This window comes from Amblyraja radiata, chromosome 5 (genome assembly GCF_010909765.2).
Source record: "Amblyraja radiata isolate CabotCenter1 chromosome 5, sAmbRad1.1.pri, whole genome shotgun sequence".
Taxonomy (NCBI): domain Eukaryota; kingdom Metazoa; phylum Chordata; class Chondrichthyes; order Rajiformes; family Rajidae; genus Amblyraja; species Amblyraja radiata.
Genome location: NC_045960.1, coordinates 37,623,539 through 37,640,697, shown reverse-complemented (window position 1 = coordinate 37,640,697; position 17,159 = coordinate 37,623,539). Strand labels below are relative to the sequence as shown.

At 43.6% G+C, this 17,159-nt stretch overlaps 1 protein-coding gene across 1 annotated transcript in view; it reads left to right on the top strand.

Moving 5' to 3' along the window:
- Nucleotides 1–17,159, top strand: part of LOC116973735 (PC3-like endoprotease variant B) — a 704,916-nt gene that overhangs the window by 552,316 nt on the left and 135,441 nt on the right. The window contains exon 12 of the mRNA XM_033022045.1: nt 5,333–5,518. Coding sequence (XP_032877936.1) covers nt 5,333–5,518 — 186 coding nt within the window. The remainder of the gene's footprint in view (nt 1–5,332; nt 5,519–17,159) is intronic.

The window sequence follows — 17,159 nt, the reverse complement described above, 5'->3', positions numbered from 1 at the left end:
GGGTGGAGGAGGGATGTGGGAGGGGGAAGGGGGTGTGTGGGGGAGGGTGCGTGTGTGGGAGGGGGTGTGTGTGGCGGGGAGGATGTGTATGTGGGGGGGGGGCGGGGTGGTTGTGGGGGAGGGGTGTGTGGGCTGGGGGGTTGTGGGGGCGGACGTGGAATTTGTGGGGGCGGGGGGTGGGGTTGAAGGGGCGGGGGGGGCGGTTTGTGGGGGCGGGGGGTTGTGGGGGCGTGGGGGGTGTGGGGGGTGGGGGTTGGAGGGGGTGGGTGGGGTGGGGGGGGGTGTATGGGGTGGGGTGTGGCGTGGGGGGTATGGGTGGGGGGTGTGTGGCGAGGCAGGGTGGGGGGTTGTGTAGGGGAGAGGGGTTGTGGGGGCGGGGGTTGACAGGGGGGTTGTCGGGGCAGGGGGGTGGTTTGTGGGGGCGTGGGGAAGGGGGGGGTGTGGGCGGGGGGTGTGTGTGTGTGGGAGGGGGGTGTGTGTGTGGGCGGGGAGGGTGTGTGTGTGGGAGGGGGGTGTGTGTGTGGGCGGGGAGGGTGTGTGTGTGTGTGTGTGAACAGGGGGGCTTGTGGGGGGGAGAGGTGTGTGGGCGGGGGGGTTGTCTGAGGGTAGAGGGATGTGTGGGCAGGGGGGAGTTGTGGGGGAAGAGGGGTGTGTGGGCAGGGGGTAGAGGAGGGAAGTGAGCTTGGAGAAAAGATGGGGAAGAGCAATGGGGGAGAGGGGGGCATCATGGGGAGGGGGTATGAGCCAACAAGGGGAGCCAGAGGGATAGTGGCTGGAATTGACGGTGCGATGGGGGCTCACAGCGGGCGCTTGTCGCTTGTCACTCTCCTCCGTCGGGATCAGAGTCTCTGCTTTCTGTTTGGTGACATCAGCGACATTTCCGACTCAGGGGTGGGCTGTGTCTCCGACTGTGCTGGGCTGGGTCTCCCACGTTGGGCTGGGCTGGGTCGGGTCTCCGACGCTGAGCTGCTTGGGGCTGAGCTGCTTGGGGCTGGACTGCTTGGGGTTGGACTGTTTGGGACTAGGCTGCTTGGGACTGGGCTGCTTGGGGCTGGGCTGCTTGGGGCTGGGCTGCTTAGGGCTGGGCTGCTTTGGGCCACCCTCAGCTCCAGTAAAGATACAATGGCGCAGCAAGGGGCGGACCGTCCCGGGGACGCTGCCTGACCAGCTGAGTTACTCCGGCACTTTGTGTCCTTTTTGAGTAAACTAGCATCTGCAGTTCCTTTTTCGTACAAGCCCTACACATTAATATGTAGTTAACCCATCTACACTTGTTAAGCAGTAGTTGGCTTCTCTGCACTGAATATCTGTATGTCACCTGTAACCCTTTTAAAAACTATGCAATTAAATTATAACTGGCAAGTATAGAAGGATAATGATGACTGATTTTAACTGGATATTCACCCTGTTCTCATTGTTAAAATCAATTTGATTTTTCACATATGTGGATCCAATGCCATCTTCTTACATTTTCTTACAACATAGAAGACAATCAGCCCATTAAATCAGCTTTCATCAATACCATTCCCCAACATATGTCTCTGTAACGTATTATTTTCCATGTGCCCATCAACTGCTCCAATTCATCTGCCACCCATCTGAACTGGGCGCATTACCTACAGGATAACTTTCTGACTTCAGTCGCATTCCTGGGAAAATACTAAGGAAAAGGGCAATTCCAAACGGTAGGCAAGAGAAAGAGCAATGCTGATCATTTCTCACACATTTCCTATTGACTGGTCTTTAAACAGAATTGTGAGAAGCTTGAGAGCATGTTGCTGGCCCAATCTATCAAAGGTGGATCGATGCATAATGCAGGAGCCATGAAACAGGGAGAATGTGAAAAATACCAAAAGAAGACATTTCCACCCTCCTTCAGAAAAAATTGATTGAAATGCTACCAGTATTCACTGAAATTGCATTACTCTTACTGCTGTACAGAAAATTTCATTTGTGCTCTCCTGAACAATCTGTGTGCTTGGAAACAATTTAATATTACTGGGAATTGAGTTCCAATAGGAAACAGGAGAATGAAAATTTCCTACTTTGTTCTTATTTTGTGCCTTGAATTAATAGATGACCTTGTGCCATGATAGGATACCACCGATGAACAATGTAACTGGATATACAGAAGAAAGAGAAGTGTTGTTTAAGCATTTGAACACTAAACACTCCCGTCTCAACATCCTTCACCCCACCCACTAGTTTAAACTCAGCCCCTGCAATAAGGTTTAATCTCCCAACATTGCAACAATATTCAATTGCAATTATATTAATACATGTTTGCAGCCATTAACTTAATAGTTGATTTTTGATGATGATTTATTTCTGTCTAAAAATGTATCACTATAAATCAGATATATTTTTATGATAAGGCATAGAAGCCGAATATTTAATTTTATGCTGGAAATAGAGTAGCTAAAACATTTCTAATACTTTTGTCTGTCAAACATGTACTTGGAGGATTGATACTTCTCACTCTGTTGTCATAGCAACAAACTGCACCTATTTCTTTTCAGTGGGTAACATCTGCCTGCCCTAAATGTAAAGTAATATATTTATTTTACCTGAAGTCTTGGACAGGGACTGCCAGTCATAAAGAGTGCAATGACTGACTTTTTAATGCAGGAGCCCAATCAGTAAAATCTTTTTAGTTGAGTTTATTCTTCTTCACTACCCTTTATTATGACTGCATCGTATGAGTGTGATTCAATTTCAAGTGTGATTCAATTTCAAAGTTTCAAGGTCAAGGTCATGATCAGTTTATTGTCACATGTACCGTTTTAAGGTACAGTGAAAGTTGAGTTACCATACAGCCGTACTAAGTGAAGAGCAACAAGCCACACAACCACATAAAAGTTAACATAAACATCCATCACAGTGGATTTCACATTCCTCACTGTGATGGAAAGGGAATAAAGTTCAATCTTCTTCCTCTTTGTTCTCCTGCGGTCGGGGCAGTCAAATCATCCGCAGTTGGGGTGATCAAAGCTCCTGCAGCCGACGATCGAAGCCCCCGTCGGGGTGATCGAAACTCCCATGTCGGGGCGGTTGAAACGTCGTGGCATGTAGCTCCCGAATTGGTCTCTTCTTACCAGAAACCGCGGGCTTCACAATATTAAAGTCCACAGGCCCCACGGTTGGAGCATCGATCCCCGGAAAAGGGATCGCAAGCTCCGCGATGTTAAAGTCCCGCAGACCTCCGCAGCTTGGAGCGCTCGTCGGTATCAAGGAAAGGCCGGCAACTCCACGATGTTAGGCCGCAGTGGGGACGGAGATACGATATGCAAAAAATTGCATCTCCGTCCAGGAAAGAGATTGAAAAAAAGTTCCCCCCAACCACGCCCCCCACCCGCCAAATAATACAAACCAAGGAACACTAAAACATACTTTTTAACACATACTAAAAATAACAAAAAGAAGAAGGGACAGACGGACTGTTGGTGAAATTTCATGTGGAAACAATAAGATCCAGATATCAGGACATTAACAGTATGCTAGTTTTATGAGTTGAATTAAAGGTAAATGTTTGTATCGAACGGTATATGATTTAAGTTTTTTTAGCTTACAGATAAAGCATGGAAACAGGCTCTTTTGCCGAGCGATTCTGCGCCGACCAGCGATCCCTGTACACTAACACTACCCCACACACACACACACTAGGGACAATTTACAATTATACCAAAGCCAATTAACCTGCAAACCTGTATGTCTTTGGAGTGTGGAAGGAAACCGGAGCACCAGGAGAAAACCCACACAAGTCACGATGGGAACGGTACAAACTCCGTACAAATAGTATCCATAGTCAGGATCGAACCCGGGTCCCAAATGCTGTCAGGTAGCAACTCTATCGCTCACCACCATGCCACCCATTTCAAAATGTAGTTTTTTAACTCCTTCCTTGTAAAGCATCTCTCTGTAATGATGTGTGCACTTTGGAAATTAAATGATTTACTAATATCTACATATTTGTCAGCCATTATAACTAGCAATAATGTATGGCTACAATGCTGATACCAGCTACCTGCAGGGTATGTAGGATCTATGGAAGTTACTTCCATTTAATCACCCATGATAGGTGATGGCACCTCTAAAAGATTCCTCACGTTGTTTCAAACATGTCCCTTCAAATATGTTTCACATGCTCCACAATAGCGTTTGTGAGAGGACCAATAATATTGGTATATAAAGATAAAAAGTCTGAGGATCAAGGTTGTAATTTAGATCTGTCTCCCAGTTGGGCTAGCTCAACACAGCTGATCTATCCCAGCCTAGCATACTGCCCTTCAAATGTGCGCAAATCGTGTGTGAAGTTAACGTCACAAGGTTTCTGACATTATCCCCTCAGTGTCTAAACGTCTATGTTATATATGTATCTATGTTCCTCACGGATCAAATGAGAAAGCACTCAAAGATCTCTATGGATACCTATCCTTTATCATGCCTTTAATTTCTGGCTTACTTTGTCACCAATGCTTTTTTTTAATTGCTTATTGCAAAGTCTCTGATCTTTATTCTGCAATTCCCATTTTTCCTGCCGTTTCCCCTTCTTCACGCAGATACCTATAGAAATGATTTTTAAAAAAGCATGGAGAATCACTTGTGGGCCCTTCATTATAGCACTTGGTGACAAGACTTGTTCAGTTCTCTTCTTGACGATAACGCTAGGCTAATTGAAAAGTTGGATTTTACTGAAAGATTTTGACTCACTTGTATTAGCACCTGAACTCGTGCCACCCTGTCTGTCACCTCAGAGCAACGTAATTATAAAACAAAATGTTTCAGTGAAAAGGAACAGCAAGGTCTCATGGACTCTACATGCAGGCAATCTGCAACCCATGTTATCTTGATTTCATTGGGTAGGCGCTCAAATTATGTCATGAACACTGTGATTAGAAATTAAATATCGGCAATGCGTTGAATACTTTTGTTCTGGCAGAAGGCAGATTCGAATCTGAAAATGGATATTTAGAGATACTCAGGAGAAATGTCATGTCACATTATTCATCATTAAACATCTCTGTTTAGTTTCTCATCTAAAGGTTACTAAATACAGTGGCAGGCGATGATATCAAGTATACAAAGATGTGAAAGTTTTTGTAGCAGTTCAACACCAAATTCTGAATATGTGTCATTCACAGTGTTTGATCAGTTTTCAATAAAATTATTCCAGATTTTAGTGATGATAGACAGCCGCGGGAAGAGTTAAAGGCTAATGTCCAGAGGGCAAACAATAGTGGAATTACCCGTAAACTCATTTTACTCAAAGCTTTAGGGACACGCAATCCGTTTGACATTATTGAATGAATGCTTTTATCTAATCTTCTGCCAGGCTGTTGTTAGCATCACCAGCATCTGCAGGGGTGACCTCAGTGTTGACCTGATCTCTCCCTTTGGAACAAAGTCACAGCTTCTGGGGACGCGAATGTTTGATAAGTCTAGTGCTGGCTTGAATAAATGGACCTTCATGTCAGTGCATTCGTGGGGGGAGAATCCGTACGGCACCTGGACACTGAAGGTAGGATTATTACAGCATTCAGTTGCAACCTGTGAGTAATATTTCAGATTTGATTTTCTCAAAAATGTAATATTCTTTTCCAGTTTGTTTTCAAAGCTCTATCAGTTTTCAATAAAATATTTCCAGATTTCCAACACTGAACAATTAAAATGGTCAGCAATGCTACTTTCAGTTTAGAGTCAATGAAAACAAAATACTGACTCCTGTTTAATCTTGGGGCAATCTGACAAGACAAAGTTGCAGCATTCCATTTATTCTTTGACACAATTACTGTTAAATGTTAACATATATCTTATCCTGGGGAAGACTATTTCATTGCCTTAAGATTTGCTTGACTGGTTTGATACTACATATAACCTTGGAAATTGCTATGAGGGATGATCTTATAGGGAGGGGTGTGTAAGATCATGAGGGGAATAGAGAGGGTAAATGCACAGGTTTTCTTTACCCAGAGTAGTGGAAACACAAACTAAGGGACATAGGTTTAAAGTGATTGGGAAAGATTTAATAGGAACCCGAGGGGCAACTTTTCTTCACAGAATGTGGTGGGTATATTGGACAAGCTGCCAGAGGAAATAGTTGAGATAGGTACTGTAACAGCATTTAAAAGCCATTTGGACTGGTACATGGATAGAGAAAGGCTTAGTGGGATATAAGCCAAATGTGGGCAGGTGGGACTAGTGTAGATGGGGCATCTTGATCGGCATGGGCAAGTTGGGCCAAAGGGCCTGTTTCCACGCTGTATAACTGTTTGGCACTATGTTTCTATAGACAATATTAACTGATGAAAACTTTATATGTTTGTCTGAAGTTTATATTCTGCTATTTTAATGGAAGCTTTGAAGCTTTAATCTTTAAAATATGTTCTTCTTCTTCTTGCGTATGGCGAGCACAGCCTAAAGTTGTAAGACAACTTGGTCTGTTTGATCTTGTTTGTGCACGCCAGGTTGATTGCATTTGTCGAAACAGGGTGGACCACGTGAAGGTTGCAATCTCCCACCCCTAAAATATGTTAATTTTATTAATATTGCAATAGGTATTTCCTCAGCTATAAATATGAAGTGATATTAATAAGTGCGAACCAAGATAAGGAATTATTGGACGTGTGCATCATCCAATGTGTGGCTGGATACATAGAGCAAAGTATTGAATTTATGAATGTATGAACTTAATAAACATATTTCTTCATGTTCACCTTGACAATTAAATTTATTCTTCAACCAATGGACTTTCCACTCCAGCTCAGTTCTTTTGGTAAATATTTTAGATAGTATAGAAAACGTTTTTTTTGTGCATTTTTAAATAGAGAGCAAATTAGAACAAGGAAGTTATAACCCAAATGGGACAAGAACCTTTGAAGATATGTTGCAATTTATAGTGAAAAACATTCAAGTAATTGCAAATTGAGCACTGGGTGATTGAAGTTTCTCCTCGGGGGCTTTGAAAGCTATGAGGAAAGCAACATAGCATCTGTGTAGTAGAACTAATGTAACAGAGAATTTATATGGTACAATTTCAAACAGTGTGAAATAGCACCATTTCCGGCATAACCTCAACCTAAAACATTTCATCGCTCTAAAGTTCAACTCTTTACATGCATTCTGCTTATAAAAGCGGTTTATGTTTCCTTTTTATATTATCCATTCATCTTATCTTTCCCATTATTTCCCTCAGCCCCCCTTTCAACATTCCACATCATTAATCTTCAATGTTGTTAGTCCTAATTTTATTATGTCTCCCTTTTAAGTTGCTGTTATTTTAATCTGTCGAGTTTTCCGTGGGACTCTACTAATGCCCATACATCCTTTCCTATTAAAACAGCATATCAACTTTGTACTCTATCAAGCTCACATTTGAAGATTTCCACTGCTCATCGATAATATACGATGGTCAGATATTTTGAAAGGGATTCATGTCCATCTCCTTTCACGTTTCACTTTTTTTTAGTACAGCACTTTGACACTGTCATCTATTTGGGTTATCAAATGAACCATAAATTTGTCGCTACTATCAAACTTTCTTTATATCAATAATTTGCCCCCACTTTATTTCACATACATGTCAAGCAATGCTGTATGCATTTTTGTTCCATGTGAAGTGTCATAACTAAAATGTTCTCTCGGTTACATTTGCCTCCACCATGAAGGTTTCTACCTCATGTTTAAATATTTATCCCTCCTTACATGTTTAATCTGTTCAAGGCTAGCAATGCTCCTCCCCACAAGGTCTCCGTTCCTTTAAGTTCTGTGAAAACCCCTTCTCTGCACACCAATGACAGCTGTGCCTTCAATTATTTAGGCTGGATTGCAATTCCTTTCCTTCCATTTCTCACTCTGCCTTAAAACCAACCTTGTGCGTTGACATCCATCTCCTGGATCAGACTTCTGGTCAATCTTTCAGAACTGGCTTATTCATAGATGACAGGGGGTTCTAGTGGAAGGTTGATATTCTGGCTGTGACCAGTTGAGTTCCGCATCTCTGCTGTGCTGGGACCTCTGCTGTTTGTGATATGTATAAATGACTTAGATATAAACGTAGGGATCCAACCAGTCAGTATGATCTCTCTTGCACAGCTATCGAAGATCGATAGAGCATTTGGCAACATATCCTCAATCTTCTAAGGAAGTAGAAGCATTGGTGAGCTTTCTTTGTGATTGCATTGTTCTGCTGCGCCAGGTCAAAAAGTCAGTGATCTGAAGCTCAGGAACTTGAAGTTGTTGATTTTCTCCACTGTCGTCCCATTGATAAAGATAGGTTTGTGCTACGGCTTACTCTTTGCCCAAGTCAACTGTCATCTCCTTGGTCTTTCTAACTTTAAGAGCAAGATTGTTGCTCTGGCACATTCAATCAGATTATCAATCACCCTCCTGTACTGTTATTCCTCCCAAAACAGTGGTATTGTTGGCGAATTTGTAGGGAAAAGGCAATTCTGGAGTTGGTGTTGTGTAATGAATCATATTTGTTTAGAGAGCTTAAAGTGATAGAAACCCTAGGAGGCATAGGATCATAATATGATAGAATTCAACCTGCAGTTTGAGAGAGAGAAGCTGAAATTAGATGTGTCGGTATTACTACAGTGGCATGAGGGAGGAGCTAGTTCAAGCTGATTGGAAGTAGACAACTATAGCAAGATTTATTGAAGTAATTCGGAAGACGCAGGATCTTTTCATCCAAAAGAAGGAGAAACATACTAAGGTGAGAATGAGGCAGCGGTGGCTAACAAACAAAGTCAAAGACAGCATAAAAGCAAAAGAGAGGGCAAATGATATAGCAAAGAGTAGCGGGAAGCTAGATGAATGGAAAGCTTTTAAACCCAACAGAAGACAACAAAAAAAATATTAAGGGGAGAAAAGATGGAATACAAAGATAAGCCAATTAATAATTTAAAAAAGGGGAAACCAAAAGATGTTTCGGATATGCAAAGGGTAAAAGATATCTATTGGATTGCAGGAAAATGATGCTGGAGAAGAGGTAATGGGGAACAGAAATGATAGACAATCTTAATCAGTCTTCACAATGAATGACACAAGAAACATGCCAAAAATTCAAGAAAATCAGAAGGCAAACGTGAGTGCAGTCGCTATAACTCAGGAGAGCTGAAAGATCAGAAGGTGAATAAGTTACCCAAACTAGTTGGACTATACCCCAGGGTTCTGAAAGAGGAAGCTGTAGAGATGCTATTTTCCTGCAATCCAATGAATGTCCTCATTTACTCTTTGCATATCCGAAAAAATGTTTAGTTTCCCCTTTTTTATTATTAGTTAGCTTACCTTCGTATGGTGTAGGCATTTGGAGTGCTCTTTCAAGAATCACTAGGGCCAGGAATGGTTCCAGAGGACTGGAAAATCAAAAATGTAACTGCACTGTTTAAGAAGGGAGTGAGACAAAAGAAAAGCAATGAGTGGGAAGAAAGGAGGCCTTTTCAGGTTGGTTGCCAGTGACTAGTGGTGATTCGTAGAGGTCGGTGCTGGGTCTGCTACTTTTTACATTATATGTAAATGATCTGGATGATGGAATTGCTGGCTTTGTGGCCCGGTTTAGGGATAATATGAAGCTATGTGGAGGGGCAGGTAGTGCTGAGGAAGAAGGGACTCTGCAGAAGGTCTTGGACAGGTTGGGAGAGTGACAGACGGAACACAGCATAGCAAAGTGTATGGTCCTGAACTTTGGTAGAAGGAATAAAGGTGTAGACTATTTCCTAAATGGGAAGAGAAATTGAGAAATCAGATGCGCAAAGGGACTTGGGAGTGTTTGTGCAAGATTCTCAAAAGGTTAACTTGCAGGTTGAGTCAGTAGCAATCATTTGGAGTGGAGTATAATGTAAAACCAATGTTGTAATGCTGAGGCTTTATAAGGCTCTGGTCAGATCATATTTGTAATATTATGTAGCTGAAACAGAGTGTGTTGGTGTTGGAGAGGGTACAGGGGAAGTTTATGAGAATGATCCCAGGGATGGTTGGGTTAACTTATGACGAATGTTTGTCCTCACCGGAGTTTAGAAGGATGAGGAAGGAACTCATTGAAGCCTACTGAATAATGAAGGGCCTAAGAAGAATGGATGCAGAGGGGATGTTTCCAGTATGTGGGAGAGTTTAGGACTAGAGGCCACAGCCTCAGGATAAAAGGACATGCCTTTAGAATGCAGATGAGGAGGAATTTCTTTAGTCAGAGGATGGTGAATCTGTGGAATTCATTGTCAGACAACAGATGAGGCCAAGTCATTGGGTATTTTGAAAGCAAAGGTTGATCGGTTCTCAATTAGTAAGGGAATCAGAGGTTATGGGGAGATGGCAGGAGAATGGGGTTCAGAGGGGAAAATAGTCATCCGTTATTGAATGATGGAGCAGTCTTGTTGGACCGAATAGCCTAATTCTGTTCCTATGTTTTATGATCTTATGAATTTATAGATGGCATTGGAGCTTTGGCAGGTTACACCTGGGAATAGAGAGATTAGAGCAGGTGAGGTGCTCCTGTGTTAATGGTTATTGAGGAGAATATGTTGGCAATTGTACTGGTCTGCCGATAAGATAGTTGCTTGGATTCAGGACCTTACTGAGTCAGGAAATTATATGCTTCATAACCAGCTTCTCAAAGCATTTAATCACCACAGATGTTATGGCCATTAGTCGGTAGTCAATGAGGCGTAACATCTTACTTTTCTTGCCCATCAATATTTTTGAAGTCTTTAAAATTATTAATATTAGTATGAAGTTGGGAGGTCATGTTGCAATTGTATAAGATGTTGATGAGGCTGCATTTAGAGTATTGTTGATTTAATATAATTTTTAATGTGGAAATATTAATCTACTTCTCCGGTTTCTAAGAACCCTATTAAAGTCGTGTGAAGGTGTATTTATGCACCCGAAGAAAAATGAGTTGCATGGCAACTATTTTGACATCATAAATATCTTAAAACTGATTGGATCATTCTGATAGCCTTCATTGTTGGCTCACAGCTAACATTGCTTAATGATCTTGCCTACCAGTAGAAAAAGTTCAGTTTTGGGCACCATCATCATATCATATCTATATTACTAAAAGTCTGATCTTGACCGCTTTTGGCCCACTGTGCTGCAATTTCCGAGAGAACGCCGCCGCCTACGGCCGTCATTTTTGGCCGCTTCGCTCAGAGCCCCACTCCGCCTTCCTGGACCGGAGGATTTTTCCCATCAATGACAAATCAGAGAGATATTAATGGGGTTTTTTTAAATCACCATTCTCTCTGCTGCCCCTGCTGGAGGGAGGGGGAGAGACTATAAAACCAGGAAGTGGTGTGCCTCACTCAGTCTCTGCAAAATGGATGAAGACAAAGGGTCACGTCTCTCTGAGCTCTGAATAACACTGAACACATGTCTACTCAGCTGTGAGTCTCCTTAATGTGGTTTGAAAATGAAAATATGGTTTGTTTGAAATAAAAAGGCACTGCCTGCAAATGGTTGTTTGGGTGCTTTGGCAATGTTAAAAGGCACTACTTACTGCAAATGGTGGCTTGGGTGTTTTGGCGTGAAGTTAAAAGGCACTACTTACTGCAAATGGTGGCTAGGGTGCTTTGGCTTGAAGTTAAAAGGCACTACTTAATGCAAATGGTGGCTGGGTGCTTTGGCTCGAAGTTAAAAGGCACTTCTTACTGCAAATGGTGGCTTGGGTGCTTTGGCTTGAATTTGAAAGGCACTACTTAATGCAAATGGTGGCATGGGTACTTTGGCTTGAAGTTGAAAGGCACTATCTGCAAATGGTGGCTTGGGTGCTTTGGCTTGAAGTTAAAAGGTACTACTTACTGCAAATGGTGGCTTGGGTGCTTTGGCTTGAAGTTGAAAGGCACTACTTACTGCAAATGGTGGCTTGGATGCTTTGGCTTGAAGTTGAAAGGCACTACTTACTGCAAATGGTGGCTTGGGTGCTTTGGCTTGAAGTTGAAAGGCACTACTTACTGCAAATGGTGGCTTGGATGCTTTGGCTTGAAGTTGAAAGGCACTACTTACTGCAAATGGCGGTTTGGGTGCTTTGCTTGAAGTTAAAAGGCACTACTGCAAATGCACTTACTTCCTGTTTGCACTGTATATTGATTTTGGATAAAACGCTACCACTTACGGCTGTGATTTTTGGCCATCTTACTCAGCCCCCCTCTGCTCAGCAGGTGCAGAGAACTCTTCCCATCAATGAAAAATAAATGTGTTATTAGTGTTTAAAATTTTTTGAGAATCTCTCTCTTGTCAATCACGCCGTGAAGGCCACACCTTTTCGGTGGGAGGGGGAAGGGTTATGGTTATTAAACTCGGAGGTGTGGGTGTGGCTCAGTCTCTGCATGATTGGGGGGGGGGGGGGGAGATCACGACTGTCTGAGCTGTGAATCAACTGAACACACTGAATGTCTACTGAACTGAGTTTGGTGTTTTGTCTGGTTTTATGGTGGTTTCACCCTGCATGAAATGGTATGAAGCTGCATTTGAATTTGGTGGCCTTGCACCCTGCTTGAAATGGAATGAAACTGCACTTGAATTTGGTGGCCTTGCACCCTGCTTGAAGCGGAATGAAACAGCACTTGAATTTGGCGGTCTTGCATCCTGCTTGAAGTGGTCGGAAACTCCACTTAAATTTGGTGGCCCTGCACCCTGCTTGAAGTGGTCGGAAACTGCACTTGAATTTGGTGGCCTTGCACCCTGCTTGAAGTGGTTGGAAACTGCACTTGAATTCGGTGGCCTTGCACCCTGCTTGAAGTGGTAGGAAACTGCACTTGAATTTGGTGGCCTTGCACCTTGCTCAAAGTGTTAAGAAACTGCACTTGAATTTTGTGGCCTTGCACCCTGCTTGAAATGGTAGGAAAATGGATTTGAATTTGGTGGCCTTGCACCCTGCTTGAAATGGAATTTCATGGAATAGCCTTGAGTCAACTGCCAGCCCACCAGCTGTGAGTGAGCCGCCAGCAGATCAGGCTTGAGGGACTGACCTGCCACCCCAAGAACCCATACCAGCACTCTAGAAAGCCCCCCCACTGGCCACCAATATTGGAATTGGTGGAGAGGTGGAATATTGCGTCGGGGGACCAGCCCTCCCGTGTGAACATGGGACCCAACGGGTCCCACTTAGTCTATACTTATTAAAAGTCTGATCCTGTTAGTGTTTATATGTGGTTGTCCTTACATCTTCGCAAAAACACTACGTGGTAACAATTACATTTTTACATATTCCGATTGACATTTTTCCCGTTGAGGCTGGGTTTACAACTGAACATTTCATGCTTTCTTTCGCGACTTATTCTTGACTCATTACTGGTTAAAAGTCTAAAAAAGTCAAAAGACTTTGAAATTAAAACCACCAGCTTCAAATGATGACATCACAATGGCTCAGCTAGCAGTGAACAGCCTCAGTGAAGACTTCATCCTATATGTGACACGTCATTCATGATTAAAGCTATAAAAATGCCAACTTTAACAAGACTTTTACATATTCTGATTCACATTTTTCCCCTCGAGGCAGAGATCACTTTCACTGAACATTTTATGCTTTATTTCTCGACATTACTGATTAATTACCTTGAATTTTAAACCGACCAGCTTCAAATTATGACGTCTTTGAATTTCAAACCGACCAGCTTCAACTGATGACGTCACAATCAAAGATCCTATAGCGGAGCAAGATAGGCTACTCCTGCGAAATGCAATGGGCTGACGTGTAGTACGCTACGGAGGGGATCCTGGGCATTTTCCCCCACCCATTTTAGTAACCGGAACCTACCCGATCCGACCCGACTCGCAGTGTAATCAACGTTGCGGGGGAACAATTTGTGTGTGTGATATAGGGTTAGATTCATAATTCTGTCAGTTCATACTTCTGTTAATTCTTGTCAAGAATAAAATTTGACTCTGGTAATTGCCTTTTTTAATGTTTTTTAAATCATTTATTTTTAAATGGCTCATATGCTGTGTTTGAGTTGATTTTGTAGTAACCGGAACCTACCCGACCTGACTCGCAGGGTAATCAATGTTGCGGGGGAACAGTTTTTGTGCGTGATATAGAGTTAGATTCATAATTCTGTTAGTTCATACTTCTGTTAATTCTTGTTAAAGAATAAAATGTTTATAAACACACATACATGAATGTGATATAGATGTATATAATCATATAACACACACAATTATATTTCTTCTGATTTTTATATCCAATGATGAACTTTATTTCAGACTAGACAAGGGACATTAAATAATAAACATTGTAAACCTCCCCGCAACTTCACACACACTAGGCCCTATCCCACCCCTCAACTCTCCCCCCCCCCCCGGCACTCCCCCGCCTCCCCCCACACTACAATGTCTCCCCCCCTTCCTATGCTGTAGTCCCTTAACCCACTAGCCCCCAACCCCACATCTCTCCCCATGCTCTCTGCACCCCGGCCCCTACCCCACCTCTCTCTCCCAAAGATCTTATAGCGAAGCTCCGCTATAAGATCTTTGCTCTCTCCCTCCCCCGGCCCTATCCAACCCTCCTGTCCCCCACTACCCCACTTGCACTACTCCCCTCCTCTCTCTCCCCGCTGCCCCGGGCCGCGCACCTCCCTCTCCCCACTGCCCCGGGCCGCGCGCCCCTTCTCCCCGCTGCCCCGGGCCAAGCACCCCCTCTCCCCGCCCAAGTCAAAGACTTGCGAAGATGCGGAGGCGGAAGCAAAGATCCGATCTTTGGCCGGAAGCAAGATGGCGGAACAAGATGGCAGAACAAGATGGCGGAGGCTGGTTGCTAAAATGGGTCCTATAATCACCCATGAATCTGCCCATGACCGTACTACGTGTTTTGCGTAGGAGTAGGCCATCTTGCTCTGCTGTAAGATCTTTGGTCACAATGGCTCGACTAGCAGGGGGAGGGCGAATTGCTATTGCAGCACGCAGGGCAAGTGTACAAAATAATGAGAGGAATAGATCAGGTACATGCATGGAGAGTAGAAGAAACAAGAACCAGAGGATATAGGTTTAAGGTGAGGGGGGAAAGATTTAATATGAACCTGAGCAATAACATTTTCACACAAAGGGTGGTGGGTGTATGGAACGAGCTGCTGGAGGAGGCAGTTGAGGCAGGTCCTATCACAATGTTTAAGAAACATTCAAGCAGGTACATGGATAGGACAGGTTTAGAGAGATATTTGCAGGGGATACTGGTTTAGATGGGACACGTTGGCCAGTGTGGGAATGTTGGGTTGAAGGACCAGTATCCACGATGTAAGACTCTAATATTTTCCATATTCTTCATATTTTTGGCATTGTTACAAATCCATCTTTTGAAAATAATAAATAAATGAAATTTATAAAGCGGACAAATATCAATGACAGCGTTAACTGCTAAGCGTTTTATCTGAATCGAGAGAACAACTATCCTTATTCGAGGAACTTCCAAGTAAATTTCCTGAGGGGTGAGCGTGATAATAACTGAAGAAGCAAAATCACTAACCTTGCTAAGCTCGCTTCATATTTCAAATTAATCATATAGCTTTATGATGTTGATTTAATATAATTTTGAATGTGGAAATATTAATCTACTTGTCCGGTTTCTAAGAACCCTATTAAACAGTCGTGTGAAGGTGTATTTATGCACCTGAGGACAAATGAGTTGCATGGCAACTATTTTGACATCATAAATATCTTAAAACTGATTGTGTCATTCTGATAGCCTCCATTGTTGGCTCACAGCTAACATTGCTTAATGATCTTGCCAACAAATAGGAAAAATGGACTGTTTGATTAATGGACCTAGGGGATGATGCAATGCATTAGAGTAATACTCTCTGTAAAAAATGCTGAACATTTAGAGATTTCTGCTGCCATATTTGTGGGGTTTTTCTGGGTACGTGCTCCAGTAGAAGCACGTACTTATTTGTTCGTCATTTGCTTTAAATGGTTGTGATTATTTTAAATAGTCTCCATACAAAAGAATGATTTTTTTTTTTTTTTTGAGAAGAGTATTTTGACATAAATACTTACCAAAAAAAGGTTCTGGAAAAATATCGCTACCACTCTCTGATTAGTGGTCACAACAACTGATACACCACTTACTGTATTAGGCACAGCACAGTGGTGCAGCTTGTTGAACTGATGTCTCACAGTGTTATGCCCCTGTCCCACTTAGGAAACCTGAACGGATACCTCTGGAGACTTTGCGCCCCACCCAAGGTTTCCGTGCGGTTCCCGGAGGTTCCCGGAGATTTTTGTCAGTCTCCCTAATGGTCGAAAGTGGTTTCCGCTTCTTCTATGTTCCGGCGATTATTTCAAAAAATTCAAAAGCAGCCGCGACTAAAAATAAGGTTGCCGTTTTAAAAATTGGTAATTTTTTAGTCGAAGCCGGTTGCGATGCGAGTTGAAGGTGGTTGCCGGAGGTTCCAGGTAGTTCCACGCCTTGGCAGTCCGTGTTACCATCGACTGCCTGCTGCTTGGACCCACGAATGGCCATCTTGACCAGGCCCAGGAGCAAACCGACAGGGAGGTCCCATCCCCCTCCCAATCGGCCCTCCCCACTCCCCGCCTTATGCCCAAACGCCAGGATCGTGGGACTAAAATGCAACCAGAACTTGAGGAACAGCCCCTTTAGATATTCGTACAGGCGCAACAACCTCACACATTCCATATACGCGTGGAACACAGTCTCCTACTCGCCGCAGAAAATATAGGCGGCCGGTGAGCCCGTGAACCGATTCAAAAGTTTATTACACGCCACGGCTCTGTGCAACACTCTCCACCCCAGGTCTCCAACGTAAAGGGGGAAGGCTCCCCTGTAGAGAGACCTCCACCGGGGACCTCTTCCGCCTTCAGATGGTAACACGGACTGCCAAGGCGTGTCTGGACAGAAGACAAAGGCAAGGAGGTGCAGACTGTGCAGGAGCATTCTAATCAGTATGTGTCTCTCCGCATCACGAAACGGCACGCTGAGCATCTTGGAAAGGCGACTCATGTTGTGTGGGGCAGGCGCCCCCGGAAATATCCCGGAGCCTGGGCCCGATGAGCAATTCCGGCAGAGCGGCGGTAAGCTCCAAGCACACGCCTCTCCTTGACACCCGCCATGACAGGGTGAGGACCGGCCACCCTCGCAGCCACAACACCCCCTTCACCTGTGGAGCAACACGCTGGCTGAAGACGACCAAATTCCTCACTGTTAACACATC